We start from the raw sequence: 15,336 nt of genomic DNA, 5'->3' as shown, positions 1-15,336 counted from the left end.
AGTTAAATAAACACAGCACCGTGCTGTGATTACAAGCTCAAAACACCACCACCTTTGCCACTTTTTTTTGTTTAATTCCTGCAACTCAGAGGAACTCTTTAATCCATCTAAACTTCTGCTTTACCATATTATATATATATATAAATATATTTACCTCTTCTTGTCGTTGTTGTTGTTGTTGTTATTATCATCTCCTGTGGCTTAATTGATTCATGCAGAGTCAGATTCTTTGGGAAGTCGCACACCCACCAGGAAATATTGTCTATCTAATCGAACCATTCATCCATTCACTTTGTCCTTTTGTTGCAATTTCTGTATCATTTTTTTTTCTAAAAAATTGTCCATCATTCTTACATACGTGCCCCCCACCCCCACCCCCACTCTCCCTCCCTGCTGTGAACTACAGGGAGTATCTTAAATACTTCTGTAGGCAGTGTCCCTGACATTAATAACAATGAGCTTGGCATAACCACAGTACATTCTTAGGGAAGATTCACAGTTTGACATTCAGCCCAGATGCTATCGCGGAGCCTAAGTGTTTAAGACCGTGGAGAAGACAGACATCTGTCACTTGTTACCTTTGAAGTGAATAAGAGAGGGACGCAGAAAAACACAGTGGACAAAAGGCCATTCTGACCACAGACCCTCAGTGTTTACAAACGGAAAGAGAGAGTGACAGGAGAAACTCAAGATGAATGGATCACTGCTGTTGATCTCCCCTCCTCATTCCATGTGCTAAGTTATTCTGTGGCTGCTACCCCAGTGGGGGGTGTAGGGAAACAGGAAGTTGAGAGAGGCAGGCAGAGGCAGACAGAACGCCTCAAGGACTCTGGCAGAGCAGAGCACTGCAGCCTGCATGGGAAAAAAAAAAACTCCCTTACAACTTACTGTACACTTCTCTAACCTGAGGTACCAAACATTACAAATGTGAACATAATCCACATTTTAATGAGTAGATGATGCTATATTAAGGCAATATTTGCAATAGTGTTGATTTGTCATGTTGAAATAAGACCATCTATTGCATTAGCCTCCATTTGTGCAGTGTAGATGAAGAGTAAGCGTAAAGAAGTGTATTTTGATATAATTATTAGAACAATGGCCGTATTCATTTATCTTCTGTCATGTCTCCTCAGACCTGTTTCTATTTCAGGTTGCACGTCAAGTGAGAGCAGCTATATCTGGCTGGCAATTAAGCTGGTCCTGCCTCCCCTTGATGCTTGATTAGTCCGATTGATGGAGGAGGCCATATGTGGCGGTGTCAAAACTTGGCAGCCAGGCTCCATCCTCTCAAATGAGAGGCAGGCAATAAAGAGGCAGGCTGCCCAGAGTGGGTGCACGTATGCAAGGCCTACAGCGCCATGATTTGGGCTCCCTGATATGTTGCATTTTCTCTGGGGGTCTCCGGGGCACTGACCACTCCAGCCAAGTTCTCGTCGGGGCAGAGGTGGCCACCGGCTAGGGGTGTCACTGTACTGAGCCCTCTGGGGCACAAGCTCCAGGCAAGGCGTGGAGGGGTGGGGGGGTGGGTGTTGTGTGTGTATGTGTTGGGGGGGTGTTGGAGTGGTAGATGGGGGGTTGGGAGGTTTAGAAAGCTGAAAGATATGGCCCCCTTCCCAATCTCGCTCGGAGACAACAAAAAGGGAATGCTTGAGAAGGGGAAGCAGCGGGAGGAGAGCACAAAGACAAAGGCGCGGGCAAGGTCAGTCTAGCTAATGGGCCTGAGCCGTAGGCTGCCTGGGGCTAGGCACACTTCTGTTCTCTCTCACACACTGGGCCTTCAAAGACCCTTCAGTCCACCCCTCTCCTTCTTTCCTCTCTTCCTCCATCTCTTCCATTCCTCTTTTACTCTTTTCCCCACTTTTATTGGTGACGCTTCCTCCCCCCCTTCAAACGGTTCTGCACAGGTGCCTTTAAAAAACACGTTTTTCTCCATTAAACACCTCCCAAACAGTCGCTCGCATCAACAATTGTGATGTTAATGAACAACATTTGTCCAAACACCAATCGCTCCCAAAAATGACGTGGGAGATATTTTTTTCTTTTTTAGAAAAAACTGAGAGGATGCAGAATTCTTCAGGTTTATCTGCCGTCACTGACCATCATTAGGTCCAAGGTGGGTCCCTGGAAGTGCTAAGAGGAGCTGCTGGAAATGAGGAGGAGGTGGAGTGTTGTTGTCAGGTTGGCTGGCTGGCGTTGCTTGGCTCCACTCGAGGGCTCCTTTAATGTGCAGCGGAGTAGAATAAGTGAGTGGCTGTGGGCACCAGCTGAGCTCACTCTCGTCTTCGCCTGGTAGCTGAGGGGTGAGCCGCTGCCACCTGACACTGGGCACACGGCTCAGGGCTCCTCTTGGCAACGTGGCACAGCACACATGTCCCCTCATTTGGATGGAGATTCAGACACAACACACAAAAGCTTCACCCCCCCACACCCCACCCCTACACACAACCCCCCCCTGGTCCTCCTCCTCCTCCTCCCTTTCCTCCCTCTCTCACCCTCTCCGTCTCTCCTCTCCCCCTCCTGTTTTTTTTCTCCCCTTTTAGTTTTTTGACGGCATCATAATAATCTGGGTATCTTCTTGATCATGCCCCATGTCTTTTTTTTCCCTTTTTTACCTCATCTTCTTGGAGACGAGTTTGAAATTGCCTGCGTCAGGACTTTGCTAATTAAAGTCATACTTTCAAAAATGCCATAATAACTGTTAATTAGCTTGATGCTATTTTCAGCATAATTTGCTAATTAGTGGAAAACCTGTACAGCGTTTCTCTCTAATTACAGTATGGCTCCGCACGGCGCATCTGTGCCTTGACTCCAAATGATACCATTACAAAGTCCCGTATTACGCATTCTCTCAAAACAGTTAATTGCCTCCACAGATAGTGAGATACTTCAGTCAGCTGATTTTTATGGTAATAAATGGACAGGCACAGACACAAACCTCCCTGGTTCATGTTTATGAAATATGAAAAAGGAAAACAACCTCTTTATGAGATGCATGGAGTTAGTTTGGAATATAATCTGGTTGGTTCTGTGATAATTTTGTGTGCTCATGCGTTGAACTGCTGAGACTTTTAATGAAGTTTGAATTTATTCTATGTTACAACCTCGTCGGTGAGTAAGCCATAACACTGTAATTAACGCAAAAGATGCCGACAGTAACGACATCAACCTTATAAAAAGGTAAAGGCAGAGCTCTGATGGATTGCACGTTCTGGGGGTGGGCGCCATGTAAATACAAGTAGCAACATAATGTGGCCGTGCCACAGCTTATTACTGAGAATGTAACCACCTTGTCGCCCCAGCAGTTATTTTCATGTAGTCTAGCAAGGGGAGAGAATTATGGACATGACCACAGGTTGACCCCAATACATGTGTATACGAGACACAAATTATGAGTCATTAAGTGTGGTGAGGAGCGTGATTGGCATGACCTCTGACCTCAGGACGTCAGCTGTGCCCATCCTCCGCTTTGCGCCGCTTTTGACAGCCACCAGTCTGACAGGGCTAGCATCGGCGCTGGCTAATTAATGCACCACTTCAGAGACCCTTTCATTTATGGCTTCTGAAAGGCATTATTAAATTAATTAAACCACCAAGAGTTAGTCATTATGAAATCAGGAGGTTTACATGGATGACAGCGTTTATGAATTAAACATCCCCAAAGTTCCTCGCAGGAGATACCCCGAGCTGCGTGCGGGTACCTAGTGCGACAGATGTTTGCCCCCCCCCTTCCTCAAGCTAACCTGTATTGCAAGCGATTTAGGTCTCATTTGGGGGTTTGAAAACTGAAAGCAGGAGAGAAAGAGGTTCAGGATAGCTAATGAGCAGAGAAAGAGAGGGGAAAAGGAGGTCACTAGCTCTGTTCATCTGTAGACAGTACAGATGGTTCTGTTTTATACAGTACAACAATGGCATACATCAATTTGTTGATCGCTAATAGATAGCTATTCTCAGATGAATTGCAGACTGGGATCAGTTGTCTGTGGATTTTAGCTGAGAACTCTACATTTATAGCCTCGGAACATTTAGAAAAGCTGTGTGCTGTTTTTAACTCATCATGTGATGTGAAAACTACAAATGGTTCACAAGATAAATCCCATAAACTTGGGCTTAGCTGGAGAGCAGAGGGCAGAGATGAGTAGCTCACTCAGGAGCCTTGACGATAGACTCCTTTTCATCTGTGGACTGAGATTCACAGATTATCTCAAGAGGCTCTCTATCTCTGTCCTCGTCTCCATTTCTCTTTTTCTGTTTCTCCACCCTCCCTTTCTCGCCCCTCGATTCAGGAAGTTTGCCAGCTACTGTCTTTGTTTACAATGCCAAGGGAAAATGTCAGAGCCGTTGAGAAAAATATCCTTAGAATCATTTTTTTCATCTTCTTAATCTAACAGTTTACTGAACTTGATAAGTGTCCTATCAACATGCTAATCAAATTACTTCGGAACCAAAATTGACAGTTTTCATTAATTATACAAGATTATTCTAATTGCAATTCAAATTTATTCATTCCGAACAGAAGGTATTCAGTAATATTTTACAAAATTTGCATATTAAATGGAGGGAGTTGTGCATTATGCATGGTAATGTATGCACAGTTTCTTATTTTTAACTTCACGGCCATATGTGGTGTCGTTGTAGGAGCAGGTGAAAAGTCTAAGTGTGTTTAATTTGCTTGACAAACATTCGGCTGGAGCTTGTCAAGGGGAGTATTGTGAATGCCAATCTTTATTCCCTCTTTATTGATTACCCCAAACTCTAAACATCTGGAGGTAAATGGCACTGAGAGAGATGAACTGAATCATGGGATTAGTACCTTCAATGACTGAATCACTATCAATTACTTCAATAGCATAATTCAAGTGTACTGCATAAAAGCTACAGTACCTTGGTTTGAGCCAGGATTAATATTGCAATTTAACGTAACAATGGAAGCATGGGAATGATATGGATGGCGTCCAACTTTTTCACATTGATGTCATAAAGCTAATGCCGTTATCTAAATACGAGTGTATTTAATTCCTAATTTAGGCTTTGTTTGTAAAATGAAAAGGCTCAACGCATTAGGCACATGTTTTAAAAGGTAATGGATTCTGTGAGTAAAACAACCTTATTTATTCACTGAGACGCAAAACCCCCAATTTGCTCTTTGTTTTTATTTCCTAGAGCGGGCAGTGAAGTGCAAACAGCTTACTGGGAAGCTGTTTACTACTGTATATGACAAAGGGCGTGCATGCGTGTGCGTGCGTGTATGTGTGTGTTTATGGGGAAGGGGGCGGCTCTTCCAGCTCCACAGGCAAGGTCTTGTGTTGTAATGTAAGCGTAATAATTATCAAACAGCATCGGGGGCTCTGGGTATGGGCTTTAACAGGGGGAGAGCATGTTTGATATGTAGAATCAGCCCATAGTGCATCCACAGAGGGTGACTAAATCGCACGGTTCATGGATCACATTAGTATTGCTCTGCATCCACCCTCACACTATAGGTGATTTCCATTTAGACACACATTTCCACATGAAGATAAATATGACTTGAATCGTAATTTCCCTGAAGTAAATATAATACAAATACAACATAATACAGTGTCAGGCCAGGCAGGCTAATAGATTACTAGCGTGTTTTCCATTTGTATGGTAAGTGGTGAACCTAGGTGGTAGTCTGGCGAGTAACAAATTGAATGTTTAATCCATCTCAGTGCAGATTGAGGGTATCAGAAAGATCGGTAGTCGTATGAGTTCTCCTGTGACTGGTAGTATATTAGATATTTTTACTCTTTAGGGGTTTAAGGAATGTTGTTGGATTAACAAGAGGTGCAAAGTGGTAGATAAATGCAATGTCTTATCTTTTTCTGAAGTTGTCTGTTATTTTTCAAATAGGTGTTTGGCTTTGACGTGCAGCATTTCCAGTCACTCAGAGGTGTTATCTCTGATGTTGGATTACAATAACATTAGCTCTTTCTCAGTTAGGTATAGTCATACACTAATTTATGACTTTTAATTATAGAATTTTTTTATTGTATTTTATATTATAATATTGAATTATTAACTCAACTCCCTCTCACCAATTACATATGTGTAAGTCATTACACTCACTTCATTATGTTTTCTCAGGGTGCTCTACCTTATATGTTAGTGCCATCATTGTGGAGGGGCCGTGACAGATATGCAAAAGACACTGTATGCATCCTTAGTGTTTCTAAACATTCTCTAAGCACATATTTAATTCTTTAATAAATGTTTGCTGTGGCATTTTGGAGAAGCAAGATTAGCGTCAACTGCACAGCATCTCATATAAAGTGTGACAAATTGATATTTTTATATAGCTTAATCTGTTTACTATGATGTTTATGCGAGGAATTATTACAAACTAATTAAAGAAATCACTTTGATATAATTAGTCAGATTTCAGGAAGCTCATTAGTAGTAATTTGCATGAAAAATAAGCCCTGTAGTGGTGCTTAGACCCAGCTATTCGATCTGTGTTTTATCTGGTTACACATCAACCCCCATTGTTTGTTGTTTGAGGCTGTCTGAAGTGGCCCACAATATTTTCAGTCATTGCCCTGAGAAGCGGTGGGGTGTCTTTCAACAAATTCCTCCCCTAAAGCAAGTCAACCTGTATGTGGAAGCAGACACACGCCTCTGTGTACATAAGGCAGAAGGAGTGAGCGGCAAAACACTGTCTATTTATCTGTCAGGTTCCTGACAAAGAACTGAGCTGACAAGTAAGGGTTTCCCTCTGCAGAGCAGGGGGGCTTTATTCACCGTACTTACATGCCCAGTCTATGCCCAGAGACTCATGTTATTTGCAAATCACACTCTTTGAAAACTCACAAACGGGGCGAGACATGCCACGCTATGGGTTTGTCAGCTGCCTTCACAACAGCTAGCTATATCGCTAACAGTGTGCACTTCGGTTAGGAAGCAGCTTTCTCTTAGCATTTGCCTTGCTGTCACTTTTTCCAACACATGCGATCTGTGTCTTCATGCTTGGGGTCTTCTCCTCCCTCAGAGGGTTGCCATCTTCCCTTTGGACTGACAAATAAAACGCCTACACTCCCGCTGAAATAAAAAAAAAAAGGGAGGAAGAAAAAAAAAAGATTCTCCTGGAATTACATCAGTGTCTGCTGAAGCAGTTCTTCCAGAAACTGATATATATCTATGTTATGTTCTCATAATTAGTTAAAAGCAGTGATATTGATTTAAAATAAGACAGCAATTTTGAATGTTTTTTTTCTCAGGATACCCCTGCCTTAGGTAGAGAGGTTCAAAAAGCTAGTAGAAAAAAAAAAAAAAAAACAGGACCTGTTTATTCTCTATACCCGTTTCCCACCATGGACGAAATCCTTCCCTAAACATCCGGACAGAGAAGCACTTGTGTGGCGCTGATGTCACAGACCTACCTGGCCTCCCTCTCACAAAAGCTAAGGTATCATTAGCTAGGCCCACACAATGGCCATTCAACCAAGCTACAGCGCTCCTCAGGACTAGGGAACAATGTTATTTTTTGTCTCAGAATTATAAAGACAGAGTTTTGCAGGAAACCTGACAGACAAAACCCTTTAGAGGTAAATGCTCCAGGCGGCTTTTGGGTTTAATCTTTTCCCATTAGCATTTTGCCCCCCCCCCCCTCCTCTTACCCCTTGCTCACACACAAAGACCATATTTACAGGGTCAAAAGTAAAGGCTCTGAAGTCTCTGGAGAGTACTTTTTGTGTAGATCTTAACTATATATTGACAACACTTATTTTTATTTTCTGCTGATGTAGTTCATATCGTCTACTCAATAGTTTATTACCATCTGATGCAGGTATATTTGTTTGTGGATCCAAACGCTTTTTTTCCCCTCTACCACAGAATAACAAAGCAGAAGGAGTCTACCGCGCTCCCTCACCTTTAACCAAATATTGTGAGGAATCACACATGCAAGCATATTAAAAATTATTAACCCACATGCAGGGGTTTATATAATATAATAGTTATATTGTCAACAATACAACAGCAGTGCTAAAGGTTCATATGTGCTACCTTTGTGTGTGTGTTTGGGTGCATGTGTGCTTATGTGTGTGCACACATTCACTTATGCTTGTGTGTGCATGTGCGTGTGAGTGTGTATGTGTGTGTGACTCCATGTGTGTGATTCATTCCAGGGCAGTTTTAGTCCTTATAAAATATTCATTTTGGTTGTGCAGGGCCCTGTAATTGCCATCTCTCACCCTGAATTATTTATACCTCGCACAGACTGACAAAGCTTTGCCATACGGCCCCAGATGAATCAGAAAGCAGCCATCTCTGCTGCCAACAGCACTGGGCTTTCACACAAATATGGCAGCCACGTCTCTCTGCCTGGCCTCTCTTAATTTGACATTTTCTTTTTCCCCCTGCCTTTGTCCTAGGTGCACAGAAAGGTTACCTGTTAGCTTTAAGCACCGACCCGCTCTCTGTCTTTCTGTCTCTATCCCTCCTGCCTACATGACAGTCCACAGTGGGTGTTTTTTTTTCTTCCTCTTCTGAGAACACGTTAATGTGGCGGCCATGTCAGAGTGGCTGCCTCATGTTTTATGATGACTGACCAGTCCTGACAGCCACTTTAGATGTATGTATTATACATTAGTAATAATATGATGTAGAAATACACTCGCATACGTTTGAGCATGCATGGACAGACAGCAAAACCACTGACTTGCCGACCTACATGTACCACACACACACACACTTGTGTGCACACGCACATGTAAATAAGCCCCCGCTGGCCCGCTGGATCCAGCATGGCAGTCTGTAAACGGTCAGAGCCACCCTGCTGGCCTTCCCTGTACAGCTGCGTTCCTCTGCGCCTTGCCTGGGTCTGATCACTCCAAGGTGCCACGGGAGTGAGACGGCGCTGTATGGCTCTCATTGTAGACTGGCTCTGGGGCCTTTCAGAACCCCACGTCCAACACCCTAAATACTACTATTCACCCAGGCCAGTTACTCCAACATGTGCTTATCTTCCATCTCACTAGTGCAGGGAGGTGCTGACTGGTATTTCCTCAAGGCCCCGAGCTCCATTGCTGACCAGTAATCAAAGCACCATATTTCTCCTCCTTTCGCAAAAATAACCTGGAGATACCTCTCTGCTGTCCAGCTGGTGAGCAGAGTAAATATTCCTGGGAACTGTATTGTTGATGTACGTGATTATTTTTGTAATGTCAGCAACCTCATGATTGACATCGCTGAGACTGTCACAGTCATTATCAGCAATCATCATCACGCGGGTTTTATGATGCCGGTGATGATTTGATAATATTTATGAACTCCAGTTTGGATGTAGATGATGTTGGCTCTGTAGCAGCAACCCGTGTTTGATTCGTTTTTTTTTTTTTACTACAACAGGGCTGCGCAAGACAAAACAACGCAGAATTATTTATGTTTTGTGTCTTATTATATTGTGTTCAAAGTCCTGGTAAAGAAAAGCCGTATTCAGAGTAAAACAAAGAACAGCGTGCAACAGTACACAGCCTCAGCAGTATCTGGATGTGAGGGGATGGGAGAGGCAGAGAGAAAGCTCGGGGCTAAACATGCAGTATGTGGCGGGCTGGAGCTAAAAGCTGCATAAAGCACACAGCCTTAGTCCACTGTTAGCAAGTGATGGATAGTTAGCAGGAGCTCGGAGTCTTCGTCTAATCTGTTACAGTAAACCTGTGCCAAAGCCTGAAGGGAATCAGTGGGGGCTAGCTAGGAGTGGGTTTGACGTGAAACCATTTGTGAAGACGAGCGATTCTCTTAAGTAAGAAACTAACAGTGTCCAGAGAGAGAGAGAGAGAGAGAGAGAGAGAGAGAGAGAGGGAGAAAAAGAGAGAGAGGGGGAGAGAGCGAGACAGGAGGTGAGGAGAATGAGTGAGAGTATGAGAGAGAGAGAGAAGGAGGAAGAGATACCATAATGAGTCCTGTAGCCATGGAGTAAATGAAGAGGGATTGACAGAGTGAGGGATCCTCAAGTGAAATAATGTCAATGCCACTCTGCCCATTAGAGAGAAAGGGGGATGGTGGAGGAGAGGGTAAAGAGGGATGAATGGAGGGACACGGCTACATCTTAGGGTGCAGAGGAAGCACATGAATTATTTGTGACACCCATGCAACACACACACACACAAACATACACCACTAACAAAAAAATATGAAATATGAAACAAGAAAATGAACTGACAATAGCGAAAATAAAAAATAAAAATAAAAAACAAAGTATAGGCCTTGGAAATACTCAATAAATTCTCAGAGACATGTAGTTGGGATATTTGATGTCGAACAATAATAATCACAGCGACATCTGCCTTGCTGCTCTCGGAGGAAATAGGCAGAAGTCTGTGAGTGGAAGGGGTTAATCTCCCAAACCCAATAAGGTTGGATAGTGAGGCACTTGTTCCCTGATAAAGAAGTGATAGGATCTGTGGGTCTGGTCCCTTGGCGCTTGTACAGGGGTAGAGCAAATATTGTTAATGTGCTGTGGTTTACTTCAGCTAAGGCGAGAAAAACAGCTCTGCTTGACGAGAGAAGACAGCGGCGAACCAGAATACGACAGAAATGGCCACGCAGCTCTGCTCGGCCTCCCAGGGACTTAACTGGCATATATATCCAAGCCCACTCAGTTGCATAAATAAGTGTTCGGGAAGATTAAGATCTATAAGTGTCTCTATTTCTCGTTTTACCTGCTCCGCCTTGTCACAACAGGGATCTGAATGCAGTTCAGTGGACTGCCTAATAACTGGAGCAGTAGGTAGGGAAGGCAGGAGGCTTGACATTAAGACCCTGGCGTTTTGGAAATCCGATACGCTATTGACCCGTGTACTACTATCTCAGCGTAGAGATCTGGTGTCAGCAGATTGTAGTCTGGTGTTGGGAGCCGTTTCTTACAGGGCTCTTGTAACAGGGGCCCATTGAGTCTGGGAGGCAGCTGGGGCCTGATGGGCTGGAGCTGGGTGGTGATCGATACTCACCGCCCTGCAACGGATGACCTCACTGTCATGGCTGCCGGCTGTGGACACTGCATGCTAGTCATTAGTGCCGGGGCACCAATCAGGAGCTTAGAGTTGTCAATACCTGACTCTTACAGATACTGTGGCCATCTGTCAGTGTATTGTGTAACGGCCTAAACAAATGTAGGGAAGCTCTTTTGTACAATAAGAACAAGGTGTGCTATTAAGGGGAAGAACAGTACTCTCGTGGATGTAATTTAAGAAACCAGCATGTGAAAGTAATTTCAGATAGCACAGACTTAACTTTTAATTTTTTTTACAAGTCATTAAAAATAATAAAAAACTGAAAATGAATGGATAAAAAAATGAATGAAATTGACAGGAGAGCTTGCCTCCACTGTCGGCGGAGCCTTCTTAATAATACAACATTATCCTTATTTGCCCTCTTCACTCAAATCAAAGGGATGGACATTTATGCATGAGTGACATCAACCCGGCAATTAAGTTGGCCATTTAAATGAGAGAAGGCCTTCCTCACCTCGCCTGTTTGTTTTTTTCCCTCTCTCTCTTCTTTTTTTTCTATTCCCCCTCTGTTTGATGATGGGAGAGGGTGAGCTAGAATTAGGGCGATGGGTCTTCCTTTGAGTGTCAGCCTAAAATGATCAGAGTAAAGATAAGAGGGTCTAGCAGCCCTCAAATCAGTCAAAGTGCCAAAGTCGGCCTTTTTCTCCTCAATTACCGGGTCTGTGAAGCCAGGGAGTGGAAGGCGCAGAGCCTGCTGCATTACTAAAGAGACAATCTATTTCCCCTTTGACCAGAGGGAGAGAAATCATTATGGCATGATTAGTAGCTTCGGCAGTGGGCGAGCATGGAGGTACTACAGGAGAATCGTATTAATTGCCTTAGACCAAGGCATGAGCAGGATTGTTTTAACGTTGATTTGTGGACCTGTATGACTAGCTGTCGAGGATAAAAGCTGATGTCAGGTCTTAGTTATACTGGCAGACTTCGGGCATGCAGACAGAAAGAGTTGATGTCAAAATGAGCTTCCTTGGCTGCCCTGGAAGTCTTTCTCTATATGCCTGTCGATGTCTTCCTCTTTGTCTTTCTTCACACTTCATAGTTTTCCTTTACGCCTCCCACTATCCCTCCCTCTACCCCCACACCCCCCACCCCCCCTTCCCTCAGATGGACTACACCCCACCCCTTCCCGCACTCCCTTTCTCTCTCTCCTCCAACTGATAGCTGCCTTGGCCGATTATTTCATCCAGTGCGGTCCACTGAGAGCCTCCTCTCCCGGCTTTGGAAGAGCTTTAATTAGCCATGTTAATATCCCCTTCATTGGCCTTAATATCACTCAACACCTTCCTCCATCTCAGCGGCCACCAGGGTCCCCCTGTCCTGTCAGAACAGCTGATTATTGAGAAGGATAGCTTTAATCAAACCTAATTGCAGTTCATTCTTTCTCTCTATCCCCCTTTGCCCTCCATTGCCAACATCTAATGGCAGCGACGACTTGATATCCCATTAAAAAACAATTAAACAACCTCCTTTTGTCTCCGTGCGTGCCAAAACACCAGCACAAACTTCTGTAGATATTTAAGAAGTAAAACAGAGAGAGAGGGGCCTTGTCTTAATTGCTCTCCTTTTCACCAAGGACCAATTTGCACTGTGCTCATGGAGAATCTTAACCAACTCAAATGTAATGGATGCTATAGCACTGCCACTGCTGTGGACTATGAAAATTAAGCTTATCTTTTTAGCAGAGAAATTGTGCTTAATTGCCTTCATAACAGTAAACATAAAGGAGCTACTTTATGATAGCGTGGGCACTCAGTTTGTTGTGTTTATTGTTTCTTAACTTTTGCTCTCGCTGTAGTAGAAAGAGCATGTAACAGCATCCGGGAATCCAAGAGAGGAGAGGAGACTAACTCTGAAAGTAATGTGTTTCTTTTATGAAGTCAATGTATTGCCTGGGAAATGTATTCTATCTCTTTCTCTGACATAAATTGTCTACCAACGGGTGATGCATGTGCATGCACGGGCTCAAACACACTCTCACATGTGCGTGTGTAGATGTGCACGCACGCACCCGTGCGCGCAAACACGCACAAACACATGCACTGGCCTTACCCAATCTGTATGAGAGGCGACAGACAAATAAAAGTCGTATTTCAGGTCTGCTTTCCGCAGATGTCTGCTGCTCTACATTATGACTCTTTGGGGAAATAAAAACAGGGTCAGGGAATTAGAGTACATAATGGTCATTTTGATGATCAGCCAACAGATGCAACCCGAAAACACAGTGAACACAATCAAGCGAAATGCACTAATGACAAGTCAGGTTTTTTATGGCCTCACCACACACCGACAGGCAATCAGCATTCTGGCATGGGTTAAAACGCCTTTTATTGATGTCCAAGCCAAAGCTACTTGGATGTGGAGTGAAAATATTTTCTCACCTCTCCTCTCCCTCCTGGGCCCTCAGTGAAGCACAAGGTATAGGAGTCTATCGAAGAACACTTCTAAATGACCAGTGCATGTGTTAATGTGGCCAGGGTTAGAGGGGTCATTTCAGACTCTGATTTATGGCCTGGCCAGGATCCCACTGGGCGAACGAGAAGTCTTAAGTGTTGTGAAAGCGTCCTCACAGGCCACACAAGCCACTGTATTTAGCTGAATGAAATGGCCATGCAATCTATGGTGCAATCTATGGTAATCCAATGAGCTGCTGTGATTCAGCGAGCCAAGTTAGTATTACAATGGAAACCACAGTATTGCATATAGTAATGCTAGTGCAATGTGATGAAAAATAAATATCACGGCATGGTATTTATAATGAATTGGAGAAAGCAAAGGCACAATCAGTCATGATTCTGTGGGGAGAATTTGCAGAAACAACAAGTCAATTTCATTGTTTATTCTGCGTGGTTGTGTAAGATTTTTACACAATAGGCTACATCTGAGACAGTGTTGTTCTTTTTGGGCCTCGCTGTTCATCTCCCTCTCTTTAATTGTTCCATGTGCATGAGGCCACGTCCTATGTATGGCCCGCAATACGAGGTTGCATCTATAAATTCAGGAGACCCGAGAGCAAAGCGTCAGAGGAAGGCAGCTTACAAACTAACCAAGCCCAGATCTCACTCAGACGTGACATTTGTTCAGAGACGATTAGCCAGGTTGTAATTTGTGGCATAATTGCCTCACCCACCCACAAGTGCATGGGTGTGTGTATGCGTTATGCGTGCGTGTCTGTGTGTGTGTGGCATACGGTGGTCCCAGGAGTGTCCGCCTAATTGCCTGACAGGACTATAAGTTTTGTGGCGCGCTCTCACCTTGTTAGGTCCTTTATCCCTGATGCTCTTCAAACAAGACCTGGTCACAGGTGGGCCTCATTTGCTTCCCTATTGAACAGGAGAACTTTAATTGCACAGGGGGTGTCCTGGGATTAAAGAGGTGGGTGGAATATCAAGTGACTTCCTGTATGTTAGTGGCAGATGGGTGTTGGGAAAGACCCATGAACTCAGGTGAGGGGATGAGATGACAAAGAGACTGATGCTCCTGATTTTGAGGGAATATTAAACACGGTGACTTCCCTTGCTGAAATAGTGTAGTGTCACGTTTGTTTCTGACTCGCCGGATGAATGGATCAGACGTGGGAGTGTTTGAGAGATCTTATTTAAATATTCGATCCATAATTAATAGTTTTTTTCCGCCTTCTTTTTTTTTCCTGTGCTCTCTTTCAGATTCTTCCTAAAGTTCTTTCTCAAGTGCAATCAGAACTGTCTGAAGAATGCAGGGAACCCACGAGACATGCGCAGATTCCAGGTAACTGAAATCCCTTTCAAATGTGCTCTGTCTATTTCTGTCCATCTCTCTTTGTGCAGACACACACTCACACACACACACACACACAGGTGCTCAGATGCACAACTGCACTACACTAACTCATCTCAACGCACGTCCACATATGTATACAATTCTATTATTGGCACTGAAGGAGGCAAAAACCGGGGAAAAAAAGAGAGCGGGGGATTTTGTGTCCTGTGCGCTCTGGACAGAATATTTATTAGGGAGTACCACCTGACACAAATAAGGATATAGGATTTAAGAGTGCCATCAATTGTGTTCCTGACAGCTTTCTGAGCCTCAGCGCAGAGGGGAGGACGATCCGACCACATGTAACAACAGTGTTAACTCAGAATCTGTCTGGCAGCGGAAACGCATACCTTCTTATACACACATATGCGCAAGCACACACACACATGCACATATGGATGCATGCACACACACGCTAGGAGCGCATATATTTGCTTTCTTTATATCCCTCTCTCATTCTTACCCACATATGCATACACTTAAAGTCACACATATGCGATTCTTTATG

General features: G+C 43.8%; 2 protein-coding genes across 11 annotated transcripts in view; one reads left to right on the top strand and one right to left on the bottom strand.

Moving 5' to 3' along the window:
* The window catches only part of smndc1 (survival motor neuron domain containing 1), a 286,609-nt gene that overhangs the window by 62,072 nt on the left and 209,201 nt on the right, over positions 1-15,336 (bottom strand). The gene's annotated exons all lie outside the window — the stretch shown is intronic.
* The window catches only part of LOC310998581 (transcription factor COE3), a gene marked incomplete at its 3' end in the record, with an annotated part of 67,187 nt that overhangs the window by 25,646 nt on the left and 26,205 nt on the right, over positions 1-15,336 (top strand). For all 10 annotated transcript variants that reach the window (XM_083988702.1, XM_083988703.1, XM_083988701.1 and 7 more), the window contains exon 7: positions 14,696-14,777. In XM_083988702.1, coding sequence (XP_083844828.1) covers positions 14,696-14,777 — 82 coding nt within the window. The remainder of the gene's footprint in view (positions 1-14,695; positions 14,778-15,336) is intronic.

Source organism: Trachurus trachurus (assembly GCF_905171665.1).
Source record: "Trachurus trachurus genome assembly, chromosome: 15".
In the NCBI taxonomy this organism is placed as follows: domain Eukaryota; kingdom Metazoa; phylum Chordata; class Actinopteri; order Carangiformes; family Carangidae; genus Trachurus; species Trachurus trachurus.
Note: the sequence above shows the minus strand (reverse complement) of the source record. Positions and strands in the feature narration are given on the sequence as shown.